The sequence below is a fragment of the Adiantum capillus-veneris genome, chromosome 24 (genome assembly GCF_014529385.1).
Source record: "Adiantum capillus-veneris isolate H3 chromosome 24, ASM1452938v2, whole genome shotgun sequence".
Taxonomy (NCBI): domain Eukaryota; kingdom Viridiplantae; phylum Streptophyta; class Polypodiopsida; order Polypodiales; family Pteridaceae; genus Adiantum; species Adiantum capillus-veneris.
In genome coordinates this window covers 27976650-27991854 of record NC_140954.1, presented here as the reverse complement: position 1 = coordinate 27991854, position 15205 = coordinate 27976650, and the positions used below count along the sequence as shown (strand labels likewise).

The 15205-nt window shown below is 47.4% G+C and overlaps 1 protein-coding gene across 15 annotated transcripts in view; it reads left to right on the top strand.

Annotated features, from left to right (window-relative positions):
• LOC147426135 (uncharacterized) overlaps positions 1-14643 on the top strand; it is a 122495-nt gene extending 107852 nt beyond the window's left edge. For 14 of the 15 annotated variants that reach the window (XM_086499223.1, XM_086499222.1, XM_086499226.1 and 11 more), the window contains 5 exons: positions 6971-7164; positions 7353-7521; positions 7709-8651; positions 13223-13565; positions 14195-14643. In XM_086499223.1, the coding sequence (XP_086355349.1) occupies positions 6971-7164; positions 7353-7521; positions 7709-8651; positions 13223-13565; positions 14195-14504 (1959 nt within the window). In that variant the 3' untranslated portion in view covers positions 14505-14643. The remainder of the gene's footprint in view (positions 1-6970; positions 7165-7352; positions 7522-7708; positions 8652-13222; positions 13566-14194) is intronic. The other variant, XM_086499236.1, reaches the window with a different exon arrangement.
• Positions 14644-15205: the final 562 nt, after the last annotated feature.

The window sequence follows — 15205 nt, the reverse complement described above, 5'->3', positions numbered from 1 at the left end:
AGCAACATGGAAGATTTTAGACCTCTGAAGAATCCTTTTGCACACCGGAACTCGCTCGCTGCTGCTGCCCGCAACCCCCTCACCATCGCTACCCCCCCCCCCCCCCTCTCCCCTGCGCACTGCCTGCCCACAGCTCGCAGCGCGCTGCCCACTGCCTGCCCACAGCTCACAGCGCGCTGCCCACTGCCTGCAGCTCACAGCGCGCTGTCCATTGCCCGTCCCTTGCTCACTTTCTGTCCCGTGCGCCCTACCCCTAGCCCGCAGCCATTCATTGCATCCCCCCCCCCCGCGCACTGCCTGCCCACACTATTGCCCGCCCCCTGCTCACTTCCCATCCCGTGCGCCCTACCCCTAGCCCGCAGCCATTCATTGCGTCCCCCCTTGCCCCCCCCCCCCCCCCCCTGCGGTCCTGCTCGGCTGATCTCGTGAGCACCTTCGACGTGCTCGGTCTAGCAAAGGGGGGCTTCTTGAGAGTCCCTCTGAGGCGGAGCATGAGCCTCCATCAGTGTCTGCTGCTGTGGAGAAGGCCTCGCCCGCCGACCCTGCAAAGCCCACCATCCAACTTGCTCTTTCGCCGACAGAGCAAGCGAACCTCGCATGAGAGGTGGAACTCCTTGAGGCGACTTCCATCATCTGCAAGATTCTCTGCACCAAACACAGCAGAGGAGAGGTGCATGATCTTCTCCAGGCCCGCCTTCTTGCAGAGGTGGGTAAGATCTTGGATGTTTAGTTCCTCGGACGCGGTTACTATCAGATAGAGTTCAAGACCTCCGAGATGGCGTCCAAGGTCATCGCGATGAGTCCCTTGGCCATCCGAGCAGTTCGAGCCCACTTTCAACAGTGGAGGCATGGTTTTGATCCAGCTACAAATGTTCTGGTAGAGGAGGCAGACCTTCCCATCTCCATCTGCTTTCCCGGTTTGAGGAGGGAGTACGTGCCACTCTTGTTCAGGATAGGCTCAGAGATTGGGACTGTCTTAGAGACACCTCGCACGGCACCCTCTGTAGCTGCCAAGGCGGCCGGCATCCCCTCAGTACGTGTTCTGGTTCGGGACACCCACACTCTCTCGAAGGTCATCCTACTACCTCGGGTGAGTGGAGGTTGGTTGTCAGAGCGTGGAGTATTCGGGCCTCTCGAATCAGTGTTTCATTTGCAGAGAGATGGTCCATTTGGCAAAGACGTGTCCTCGCAGGAGGCCTCAACCCACAGCGCATGCACAACCTCCCAAGGTTGAGCATGCTCAGCAGCCAGAGACACAGGACGCATAGGCTAGTACCTTGACTGAGACCAGCAATCAGACAGCTTACGTTGGTAGCAGGTGCCTGGCCACCGTCTCGATAGGAACGGGCTCGCCCCATTGCTCCCCCTGGTGGCCGACCTTCTACAGCTCAGCAGCACTGGGTCCTGACTGGGAACCGTTTTGACCCTCTTCAGCAGGACCCGCCTGAGGATGCCCCGTCCACTTTAGTTCCTCCACCGCCATCTCTTCCTCCCTTAGACGCTGCCGCTCCGCCTCCCCCTCCACCCCATCTCCACCTTCGACTTCCGTCCCTCCTATCTCCCCGGTGGGGGCCACAGCCTCACCTCCCGACCCCTCCTCCACTTCTCCTCAGACGCAGGGGGTTGGACACGCGTCAACCGCGAGGCGATCTCTTGGTAGTGCTTTCGAGCCGTGTGGCTCGAGAGGGACAGCCCCACTTGAGGCCACCTTTTTTGGTGCAGACTTCTCCTTTTGCTTTGGTTGTAGTCTTCCATGGTTTCCAAGGCAAGCATTTTCAAGTTTCCTCATTCGGACAAAATCTGGACTTCGAACAGAAAGGTCATGTAGTTGTGTACAAAAATAGTCTTGTAAGCCTGGCACGTCCTTGGAGCATGCAGTTGGGTATCGATTGAACTCCACCACTGCATAGCGTTATCCGTAAGAAATCCCATGGCTCGGGAGATCTTTGATTCTTCTATGTAGTTCCCCAATGCACAGATGTTGTCAAATTGTTGTAGGAACATGGCCATGCTCTCTGTCCATAGTGCCATGCTCTCTGTCCACAGTGCCAATGGCCTTGGTGAGCTTAGCCGTTTCGTCCTCTAGAAATTTGCAGCTCACTTGGCTATGACCAAGGAGGAGGAGAAGCGGCTCCGACGAGGGATTGCTTCCTTACATCAGATCCAAGAGCATCACCCAGATAGCCCTTGGATGGAGGGACAGATGCAGCAGGCTCGACAGGAGCTGATCACCTTAGAGGAGCGCCACCACGAGTTTTCTTTTCATCGGCAGGCATCCCAATGGACACAGGTTGGTAACAGACTAGGGAGTTCTTTGAGATGGTGGGTCCTTGCCATGCACATACTATTGTTAGTCAATTGAGGAGGCTCGATGGGTCAGTTGCGTCAAACCAGAGGATATACGTTCAATTGCTACTAACTTCTACCGTGAGCTACTCTCAGCCAACCACAGTCAGAGCGGCGAGAGGCCTACAGAGAGCAGGTGTGGGCACAAATGCCTTGTTTAGTCACTGAGGAGACGTGCCATGGGCTTGAGATCTCGCTACTGCCAGAGGAGCTGCAGGAGACCCTCAGGGAACTTCCTCGGGGTAGCTACCCAGGGGAAGATGGCTTGACTCCCAGCTTCTTTCTAGAGTACTGGGAGGTGTTGGGCTTAGACCTTTGTAGTGCGTACCAGCACATTCTGCATATGGGAGAGATGCCTGACAGCATGAGTGAGGGATTGATCTAACTTATCCCCATGGAGGGAGGTTCCTTGAACGAGATCCGACAATGGCGACCCATCACCATTCTCAACTCAGCCTACAAAATTCTAGCAAAGGCTCTGAGTTTGAGAATTCAGCCTCTTGTGGAGAACCTTATTAATGAGACACAGATTGGTTTTGTGAGGGAGTGCAGCATCCTTGACAACATCTTCACTACCTGGGAGACGTCTGCACTAGCTCATCTCAGAGGCGAGGATCTTACTCCTTCTCGACTTTGAGAAGGCGTACGACAAAGTTGATTGGGACTTCCTCGAGGGCACTTTGCGGCGGATGGGATTCTCAAATGCATGGATCAGGGGTATGTCAACTCTCTACAGGCGGGCACATAGCCAGGTGCTTTTGTCAGGGGGAAGAGGGGAGCGTTTCTTGCTCTCATGCTCGGTTTGCCAAGGCTGCCTTCTTACCCCCTTCCTTTTCTCTTCTATGCGGAGGCGATGAGCAGGTTTTGACTTCAGAGGAGGTTGGTGTCCGTGGACTACAGTTGCCTATTTGGGGCGAGGAGCTTCTGGATGCTGAGTTTTTTGATGATTCAAGTTTGTTTCTAGAGGGCCGAACGGCCAACCTACACAGGTGTGAGCAGGCTCTTGAGGTGTTTTGTTGTGCATCGGGGGCACTAATCAACTGGAGAAAGACGATAGGTTTCTGGGTTGGTAGCGCTCCCATGTCTGTGTGGTCGCCTGGTGAGGGCTTTAGGTGGATCCCTCCAGGTACACCAGTACGTTACTTGGGCTGCCAGTCCAGGTTGGATCTGTCACTAGAGCAGCAAATAGCTCCTCTACTCTTGTCCATCAGGAGGAAACTACTTCATTGGAGCTCAGCACAGCTTTCTCTTGCAAGCAAGGTTGCGGTGGTCAACCAGGTGTCGTTGGCTACTATGTAGAGGATATACAGTCGGCTTGGGCCAAGGTCTCTTGGCAGGTCATCACTTTACCATGCTCTCAAGGAGGGTTGGGGATCATAGACCAAGCACAACAGAGTAGAGCCCTCCTTGGGAAGCTTGTGGTCAGAGGTCTTCTCCAAGGGCTGAGCCTTGGAAGGAGTTGTTGCTTCACAGGATTCACGCCCAAGTCCCACAGACAGGCAGCCCATGAAGGCCTTTCACCCGCTGGATCTTCACAGAGATGTGCAGGGTTGGCCTGAGCAGGAGGTGGGAGGATAGGTTTGTGGTGAGCTTGTTTCGCTTCTGGGAGCAGCTTTGGGGGGGAGGGGGGCTTGAGCAGCATCAACACACATGCATTGAAGAGCGGTTGAGACAGCAGCTTGTTTGGAACCCCTTGGTCAGTGCACAGGGAGGTCATTTGGCTGGTAGCAAGCCTCACGTCTCTTGGAAGTTGGGGGTCCATGGCAGAGGGTCCAGCCCATACTTTTGGAGACTGGCTGGGAGACTGGCTGCAGTTTTCAGCTCTTCCCGAGGAGATGCAGGACATTCAGCTGTGTGGCATGAGGGGGGCTTAGAGCATGTGTCTCAACATTACAGAGGCTATACCTGCAGAGTGGCATACCACTTTAGAGCCGGAAGCTCCTTGCTAGATGGGGGGGGGGGGGGGGGGGGGGGGGGGGGGGGGGGGGGGCCTTCACGCGACTGGAAGTTCTCTTCTCAGTCAGGGCTTGTACAGTTACAAGATCCTGCAGGTTCTTCGAGGCACAGAGGGAGAGCCGCCTTTACAACATCTCTGCCGAGGCACCAGAGGTGGCCGAGTGCTACTTTCAGAGGATCAGAGTTGTAGGCATCAGTGGGAGGACATGTGTCATAGACCCAGACCCAGCTGACCTTGAGTCAGGCCATTGGCGTCTCTGGGCGAGGGAGAGCCAACCCTTGGCTCGTGCAGTGGGACCCAGAGGAGTGGTTTTGACAGGACCCCTTCACATCAACAGCGGATCACCTAGGGACCCCTCTCTTCTAGTACATAGCTCGTCTGGGTCGCCACATACTGACAGCTAGGAGGGAGGCTCGCCCTGCTGCAGCGTCCCACTGGCAAGAGGGGGTCTCACGGCCGAGTTCTTAGGTGGATTTTGGGAGCGCTTGTGGGACAGTAGACAGCCGAGGAGAGCCAGCATGTTCAAATGGCTAGTTGCACACCGAGCTACTGCAGTTGGGAGTTGGCTGGTACAAGCGGCTTCTCACTAGCATGCACGGCTTATGACCACCCTCTAGAGACTCAGAGACATTGTCTATGGGACTGCCCCATGGCACAGCAGGTTTGGCTTCGGATCTTGCAACTGATGCCTGCGCTTTCTTCAGCCAGATAGTACACTTGGGGTGTTGCTGCGTGGTCCACACTCATGGGCCCAGCACTTCGTTTTGAGATGGCTTTAGTCAGCAGGATGATTGTGATACAGGAGGGCAGGCCTACACTTCAGCCTGCCACAGAGCTCGTCCCTCAAGAGTGGAGTAGTGATAGAGAGTATTGGCGGGAGCTCATCTGCGGTGTGACATTGTGGTTCATTTGGAGAGCCTATTGCTTTCGCATCTTCGAGGCTCGACCTGTTCCACCAGTGGAGACTGTTCGTGACATCTGGCTGGAGCTGGGTCCCCACTCTCGGGGGCGAGTCTGAGCGCCTTCAAGGTAGCTCTGACGGCATGCGGAAGCAAGACTTTCTTGAGATTGTGGCGGTCTGGATCCTTCTTCGCCATGGTTCATGGCGTGCCCCGATGGCAGTACCGACCACCTGTGTGGTTATTTCCCCCACCTATCTCCTGATTTAGCCATCTTGTATATATCTTGTTTTTTCATTGGGAGAGTCTCTTTCCATTCTGATGTAGCCCTCTCTTGCAGGGGCAGTTTTATTAACTAATGGAAGGATCTTTTTCCTGCAAAAAAAAAATTGTTTGTCAATAGGTTGATGCCAAGTAAATTAGCACTAAGGTGGATTGGCCATACCGGATCCACAAATCAATCAGTGACGGTGCTTTCTTTTTGAAAGAACTGGAGGAGGCATTGCTAGCTAAGCTTGTAAATGGACCAAAATATGGGCGCAACCGATATCCTTTAACAGGCTTAGCCACCACTGCGCCATCAAGCTGTTTCATTAAGAAGCTACCATCGTCAACTGATTTGTTGATCCAGTATGAGCCAATCCATCTTAGAGCAGATTTACATGGCATCTACCCAGCTTGAACATTGAACAACAAAAGTGTCGATTATTCCTCCAACACTTTGATCTGAAAATGTGGACCAATAGCCTTCTTTCTCTTGAGTTCAATGATATGACTGACCATCTAAGCATGAATTCTGCCTTAACCAATTGCAAAAGCTTTTCCACTCCCTATTGCTCTAATTCATTATTAAGCAATTGTTCACTAATGGCAATTCCTTAATTTATTAATAAGCAATTGCTTACTAATGGCAATCCCTATTGCTCTAATTCATTAATAAGCAATCGCTCACTAATGGCAATCCGATCGGCATCACAGCCATACACTAACCAAAAAGGACTATACCTAGTAGTTGCTTTATAGGTTGCCTAGAAAGTCCAAAGCGCGGAGTGCAGTTTTTTCTCCCAATCAGATCTGTGTTTCTCGACAATCTTTTTCAAAATTCCTTGCAAGATTTTGATTGTGGATTTAGCTTGCCCGTTGTTCCTTGATCACCATTTCACTCAATAGGCAGACAAACCGGCTGTGTTGTATCTTCTTTTTGTTTGTTCATTCCTCTTCAATAGGACCCAAAGCGTAAGTGATTAGAGTCGCAAAGCCTCAACTAAAGTCTGCCTAGCCTTCTGCTCTCAACCCCAGCATCTCTGCCATTGGCTCAGCTCATGCTTTGAAATAGATTCATATAGTGGGCATGCTGTGTCCAATGATAAGAGTCTTTTAACATGGCACCAAAGGATGAGAGCTAATTTGGCACAAAGCTTCAAGCTTTTCCAATTGGCAGGCCAGGAGCCACATCCTCTTATGGAAACAGGCCACTTGTGACTTAGTTGCTGCCAAGAAAATGAAGTCTGTCCTCAACTTGACACGACCTGAACTGTCACAGAGGCATACAAACAAAAGCACAGATGCAGCCGCCAAGCTTCTTCCAAAGTCTATAGAAAATGCTGTTAGCAAAAGGACAAAATACAGAAAAGAATATAGAGGAAAATTTACCTCAGAATTGTTGAATGCAAGAGAGAACAGAAAAGAAATGAAACTACTTCTAGACCTGATGATTTGGGCTTAAGATTTATGAAGAGAATGATGCACTTTTCTGGCGTATTCACAGGATGCAAAGATTGAAGACGCCGCACAAATTGTTAGAGCCTTAGCAGTACAACGCTACTGCTTGGGGAATGTTCGGATTATTGTCGAGGTCTTGGATCCAGCAACTCAAAGCAGTACTGTCTGGGATAGCTATTACAAAAGCTGCATGGAAGTTATTTGCCCATCAAAAGTTCACTTTAAGATCCTTTCCAGGAGGCAAACATCTCCTCTTTCCTAAATCAATGTGTTATTATCTTATAAGATATGCAGAAATTAGGCAGTGTGTGTGTGCTTGCCTTCATATTTGAAAATTTTATGGGTCTAATGTCTATAAAGCTAATTCAATTTTCATGCTAGGGTTATTGCGTCCAACTGATAAATTTCTTTTTATTGCCGTATCGCAGCTGCCACATCAAAGGACTCTATGCTTTTATTGCTAACATGTTTACATCTGGAATTCGTATGAGACAGACATCATTGAGTCATTTCTTATCGGAGTACTGTTATAGCTTTTCTCAAAGTGTCTACCCTGTCATTCTCCCAAGCATCTTTTGCGGTCTTCTGTTTGAAGAGGTGATTTAACAATTTTTCTCTGCAAATCTTCTACTCTGTAAACAAAGCAGTATGATTTTTAGATATTTGGGCGTCTCGATACTAAATGTAGGGAGAGATCCACGCCTTTTGCAAAGGAACAATTGCATGAAAATCAAGTGAAGTTTACTTAACCAACTCACACACATTTCGATGTTGATTTCAACAGGTAGTAGAATTTGTATACAGTGCATTCAATGTTGTTCTCTTTGGCCTTGATATACCTGTGGATGATGATCAAACACAAGAGGTTTGTCGCACTGTTGTGCTCTTCCCTAGGGGCCACTTTGTAGACAAGGATGATATTGGCCTCGTACTTGCTTGTGATCTTCAAACTGTACACTCCATCTCTAAGCTCACACAAGAAGATATGGGCAAATATAGTAAACGATGGACATTCTCAAAGTTTAGCAAAAGAAAAGCAGAGCGTACAGAGGACAAAATGAAGCTTCTGCAGCATGTGTGCTCAAAGTGGACGTATCAAAAATCAAGGGCTTCAATTTCCAAAGAGATAAACTTAGAAGCAACGGAGCTTGATATTGAATTGACAGAGAGGGCTGAGCCGAGCAGCCCACATGGACACGGAAAGCTAAAGAAGCATCTTTTTAACGTGATTTATACAGGTCTGGTTGAGCAAGGTGGTAGAAAGAATGCTTCTGAGGCTGGTTATTTGAACGACTTCCACCAGTTAACACAATCCAAAGATGATGGACGATCTCCTGATTCAAGAAAAGGCTGGTCAATTCAATTAGGAGCTGAAGAGCTTCTTGCATGGCCACCAAGCTTGCAATACGGTAGACCGCATCCAGCTGTTCTAACACGCAAAACAGACCTTATCTTACAGAATTTGCAAAAGCGTACCATCTCGTTTGTGGACCTTGCAAAGCCTCACGTTCTTGTTTGTTGCCAAGGTTGCTGGCCTACACACATGTATTATCTCCTCGCAGGCCTCCGTATGCCTCCTTTCCCTATGCCTCCGGTTGTCATTCTCCACCCTCAGGAGCCATCAGCCTTTCATTGGGGCTCAGTTGGAATCTTTGAAGATGTCTTCTTTTTGCAAGGAGCACCTCTGTATGAAGTTGATCTTCTTCGAGGAGGCATCCTTCAAGCAGGTAAGTTTCACATAAAACCACATGCGTAGCTTCTTTTCCTACTGAAATTTGGTTATCGTTTGACTTAGTTCCATGGATGTGTGCGTGTGTGTGCACATTGAATGTTTTTTGTGATTATGGTTATTATATGCAAGTTAGTTGTTGCCTTTTCTTCATGGGCGGAACGTCTTGTTAAGACACAAGAAAAGGTTGATGAAGCAGAGAAATGGACTGAGGATGTGAAGAAAGGGAAGGCCCAGATGCCTGAGACCACACCCACCTCCACCATTATTAATATGACCATTGAGGAAGAGCAGAAAAGGAAGAATCGGGCTCTGCATGTGCGGGTCACAGGAGTCAAAGACAAAGAGAATGTAGATGAAGAAGTGAGGGAACTGCTACAACGCATGGGCATCACAGAGCCTACTCACACAAGTGCATGGAGAGTGGGCAAGAAAGGAATCGACGAGAAGGGAAACGTAGAGGATAGGGCACTTATTCTCCGCTTCCCGAATATAGAAATAAGGAAAGAATTTCTAAAGAAGAGGCCAGCTCTTAAGAAAACTGGTATTTTCCTAGGAGATGACCTTACATTGGCACAAGTGGCACACATGCAAGAGTTGATGCCAGAGATCAGGGCAGCAAGAGAAAAGGGGAAAATCGCCTTTTATAGAGGAGGGAAAGTAGTGGTTCTGGAAAAGCGCTCATCATGACGGTGTGAGACCTATGGGACGACGCTCCGGATAGCGGCGTGGAATTGTAATGGATCATATAGTCTAGATGTAGGTGCCTTTGAAGACAGCTTTAGGGACAGAGACATAGTTTTGTACTCAAAGACACACCAGATACCGGGACAGCTTATGCCACATGTGAAGGGGTATTTATGGGAAACAGCTGGTCGACCAGACAAGAGATCTCTGCGAGGTAGCCGGGGTTCAGGAGGAGTAGCAGTCTTATTTAAAGAGGAGCTGAAACCACTACTATAGATTATCAGGAAGGATGAACAAGCAAGGTATATGTGGGTGAGAATGAGAGCCGAGACAGGTAGATTTCTATATATCACTATATGCTACTTCCCTCCAAGTACATCAGTCTACTCCTCACCTAAAGGACAGTCCCCTTTCTCCATACTGAATAATGACATATGGGAGTTCTCTAGAGATGGAGACATCGTTCTCTTTAGGAGACTTTAATGCCAGAACGGCCAACTCTCAAGCAGTATTCTATGATACTTTTGAAGAAATGCTCAGAGAAGTGGATTTATCACAGGAGGGGCTTACTAGAAACTCATAGGATAAAGAACACACTGAATATGGGAGACATCTCATGGAAATGGCAACTACACATGGTTTGGCCATACTTAATGGTCTAGAGAATTTCCCTTTATCTGGGGGATTCACATGCTTCCCGCACAGGAATGGGGCCAGTACAGTGGATTATGTCATGACTTCACTAAGCTTTATTTCTAGTATCGAGGACTTTAAGGTGGGACCCAGACCGGTTGGGATTGCAGTGGATCATGCTCTCTTGACCTTATCAATCTCCTTCCAATACAATGCCTCTCAAGTACAAAGGAAGAAGACACACACAGGATATACTTTCACGCCAGAGACTGATCCAGTCTATGTGGAAAAGATCCATAATAGGATGTGGGCAGCCGAGCCAGTATATACTGTAGAGGAGATTACTTCTCAGCTAACAGAGATACTACATGGAGCAGCACAAGAGGCATACCCACATACTCAGCCTGATCAGAAGAGAGGATCTGGGAACATGCCTCAAAACAGTTGGTACGACGAGGAATGCAGAGAGACGAGAACCCAGGTCTAGAAAGAGCTTACACTTGGGATCATCACATATAAGCAGTCTCGGATTGCTCTTCGGCGTATAGTACGTCGCAAGAAAAGGGCATTTTTAGCCAAACTGGAGATGGATTTATATCAGCTCTTCAAGAGTCAGGACTCACATGAGGCCTGGCGTTTATTTCACGAGCACTCATCGCCTCCGACAATTACTTCTCCTGAGATTTGGGGTCAATATGTAACATCATTATATACGGTATCTGGACAGCCTCCATTACTAGATCCGCTAGAGCCATGCCCTGCTACTACTAGTACTTTCTTTACTACGGAAATGGTGGAAAAAGCCATTGATAAGATGAAGACAAGAAGAGCATATGATCATGAGGGTTTAGTAGCAGAACATCTGACCCATGCAAGGGATCTACTTTCAGAAGTCCTTGCTCATCTGTTTAATCGGGTCATGTGTGAAGGATTACCTGAATCTTGGAAATTATCTACTATCGTACCTATTTTCAAGTCAGGAGATCCTATGATACCCGGGAAATACCGTACCATTATGGTGGGTCACACATTGACCCGACTGTACGCATCCATTCTAGAACAAAAACTGAGTAGATGGGCAGAGAATGAGGGCATAAGGGCAACAGGACAAGCTGGATTCAGGAGAGGTTATTCCACTTTAGATCATATTCTTACGCTCAGAGCCATTATTGAGGAAGGAAGAGCAAGCGGGAGAAGGATGTATTGTTGCTTTGTGGATTTTCGGAAAGCTTTTGATACAGTACCAAGGGCCAGATTGATGCGTAGAATGCGAGAGTTAGGGGTCCCCAAAGAGATTATCTGGGGGATCATGGCCTTATACGGGTCAGTAACTGGTTATGTACGTACTCCAGAAGGGGATTCCGACATTGTTCATTCCACCGTTGGAGTAAAGCAGGGATGCCCACTGTCCCCTACTTTATTTGGTATGTATATAGATGAGGTATCAGATTACATTGATAGAGAGGGTGACAGAGGTGCCCCACTTGCAGGGTCATGGATCCCTTTGTTGTTGTATGCAGATGATATTGTATTGATAGCAGAATCACCGGATGGAATGCAGAGGCAGTTAGATGTATTACATAAATTCGCGGAGGACAGCGGACTGTCGGTAAATTTGGGTAAAACCAAAGTTATGGTGTTTAACACCACACCGCAGTGGGTTAGGAGATCAGCACCTACATTTGCATATGGCCAGGCTACAGTAGAGTACACAGATGCATACACATACCTTGGTGTGATATTTACAGGACCGAAGTTTACTCTTAAGAAAGCAGCAGATGCTAGATTGTCCAGAGCCTCTGCGGCCTTGGGAGGGTTGGAGAGGATGTGTTCACAAGTGCAGTTTCAGGAACCACGAACAAAACTTTGGCTCTTTGATACTGTGGTGGCTTCGGCTATGCTTTATGGGGTCCAGATTTGGGGACCATCTGTGGATCGGGATACTTGGAAGTCAATGGAGAGACCTTTGGTATCCATGATTTCCCGAATGATTAGAGCCAAGGCCTCCGTACCACACGCGATTATCCGAGCGGAACTAGCTGCCCCTCCGATAGAAATTGAAGCTCTTACCAGATCCGTGTCCTTTATACATGGTTTATGGGATACAAATAATTGCCGATATACTAGATTGGCCCTTGAATCCTCTCGACAATTAGCAATGAAAGGAGATACATCATGCTGGTATGTGCAACTGTCCTCGTGGTTTCAGAGACACGGGTTCAGTATGGAAAGATTACCCCCCTTCCAATACTCTCTTGAGGCTCCATCACTGGCAATCACACGAGCGGAGATTAATAAAATCATCCGCCAGGATCTTATATAGTTGGACACTAAGAGGACATGGGTAGACCCTACACAAGATTCGGGCACGAAGATGGCCGACTACAAAGAAAACTTCCTACAGCTATCTGAAGGTGGTTTTGTGATTCGCCCGAGCTACATGGATACCCACCTGTCTCATGGTTTGAGATGTGCTATTGTTCAGATTCGTACATCCTCACACCAGCTGGAAATTGAATTTGGCAGATTTAGGGGAATCCCACCTGAGAGCAGAATTTGCAAGTTATGCGGAATGGAGCCGGAGACAGAATTACACTACATATGCCATTGCACCGTATACTATGAGATACGTGGGCGTTTCCATTGCCTATTTAAAGAAGGCTTTGGACCTCTAGATAGAGTCATGCAATACCAAGATCAAAGGTGCTTAGGCCTGTACCTACTTGAACTACATCGGCACAGGGATAATCTAATGAGAAGACAAAGAGCACTACGGCCTCAGAGGCAGATCACAGATTTCTCCGGATCGAGAGAAGCAGGAATGGAAGGAGAAGCAAGAGGCCAGCAGCAAGCACAAAGGAGTACCCACATTCATACCAAAGGCACCCTCATTGACAGGGCGATTGAGCTTAGGAAATCGAGACGACCACGACCGAGATGTAGAAGCACACTTCATCGGAGGAGACTACAACAAAGGATTAGAAGTATTCTAGCCAGACACCAAGAATGCTCCTAAGAAGTTTATCTAATACTTTGTATTTAGTTTTTCGCATTTATTTTCACACTTTCACACTTTTCAGACATTGTAACAGATTCACCACTTTTGTATCAGTTTGGTCTCATAGGTCACTCTGGCCTTTTGAAGACGTTAATATAACATTTCATTTCATTTCATTTTCTCAGTCTCCCATTGGCATTATGTCATGAGCTCTCTCATCTCAAACCTCATGTTATACTTCTTTTATGCAGAGAAAGTGGTTGTTCTGGGGGATCAAGGTGTGTTGGTGGACATTACTCCAGGCAGGATTGAAGCAGCTGGAGAAACTATAAAATTCTCATCTGCATATACAAGTGACATAGACAACATAGTGATTGTGGCAAACATTGAGCAGATTCTTGGCAAAAGGGCAAATAATGTGATTGTAGAGATGCAGCACATAAGTGCTCTTCACTATGTGCAGCCACAGTACTCAATTCCCAGGGAGATATTTTCCGTGAAAGATTATAAGAGAAATCCAAATGGGCTTGTACACTACACACCTCCCTTTATGGAAGGCAAGGCTGTTTCAGGAAGCATGCTTGGCTTCTTACTGTAAGTTCTCAGAATTCCCTTCTTTTAGAGATGCTACTATATGGTCTATGTACGTCCAGAAGGGACATTGTGTGGCCATGATGCATTTGTATTGCCAAGTCTCTTGCCTTGAATACTCAATTCTCCTCAGTTGAGTCATCCAGACAGAGAGAGGGACCCCTGAGAATCCCTCCATTGTAACTGGCACTCATTCATTATGATGTTCAGGAGGGCATACCTACATGTGGCGTCTGCTCTGCTCTCTCCAACCCCCCCCCCCCTCTTCCACGCCTTTTCTGTGTGGTTGGTGCCTCTCTCTCTCTCTCTCAGAAAAGTCAAAGGTCTTTCTTCTGTATACTATGCAAGCGTGATCTGGGGGGATGAGGAATGGTCAGCCTTAATGGGTAGGTTCACCATCTTGGTAGGCTCTCATCCCATATCCTGTTGCTTCAATAGTCTAACGCATTTTCAAAAAGTGATTAGAATATGTTTCTTCTTCTACAGACCAAAAGAAATGGAAACTAATGTATGATCTAATTAGATAACCTGATAGAGAGCAATGTTGCCTACAGTTCATGATGGAATCAGCAAGATTCCTTTATCAAAAAATACGAACTTTGAGTTATGTTTTGCACATTCTGTGTGTGCAGGAGATTCACATTTTACAACAAGAATACAAGGTCCATCATCGAGCAGCTTGTTGATGGTGGGCCTACAAAGCTTTATGATGGGCTAAGCAACGACCACAGAAGGATCATGGATCAAATCTCAGTGCCAGATGAATATGTGAACCGCCCTTTCTCTGAGTTGTTTATAGGACTTTTAACTCATCAGAAAATGTTAGCTTTGGGTCTCTACCGTGCTAGTGGGACTTTGGGTGCCCCAACACCTTATGTATATACAAACCCACCGAGGGATGCAATTGTGAATGCAGTTGATCTTGTCTTTGTGCTCAAGTAGAACCTTCGATATATTGCATGATTGTGATGATGGATAGTTTGTTGATTGGTTGCAACCATGGAACTTGCTGCAGCATTTTGGGACTGCGGGCTGGCTGCATGTACATCATTCTTAATATGGTATAGGCTCTTTTGGGAAATTTCGGCTGTAGCTTTCAACAGTTTCTAAAAACATTAGGTTCTCCAAACTGTAGACTACATAATATCTTTAAGCAATGATAATCTTTTTTCTAGAGAATTAGGAAAGTTTGTAACATCTTAATTTTAGGTAAAGTGACAATCTTAGTTTGTTTAGCACCTCATGAAAGATAAATTTTTGAAAATTTGGAATGCACGTACCTTCGATAAGGTACAATGGGATTTAATTGCTGATACAATGTGGGCCCTTAGATTTGGTCCTAAATTAGTCAATGTTGTATATTTCTTGTGTGCTGATAGTACGTCTTTTGGCCTTCTTGATGGTGAGGTGACTAACCCTTAGCCACTTAAATGCTCTATCAGGCAAGGTTTCCTCTTGTTAACCCTTATTGCCATTCACCCCTTGTTATTGCATTTGGATCACTTGACTTCCCTTGGTCGTCTTCACGGGTTGCGATTACGCTCTGGAAGTGACTTTATTGGGTAGGCTTATGCCGATGACTCGTTATTCATGCCTTGCAATAATCAGGATTACATGCGAGAGATTATGCAAGCATTGGATAC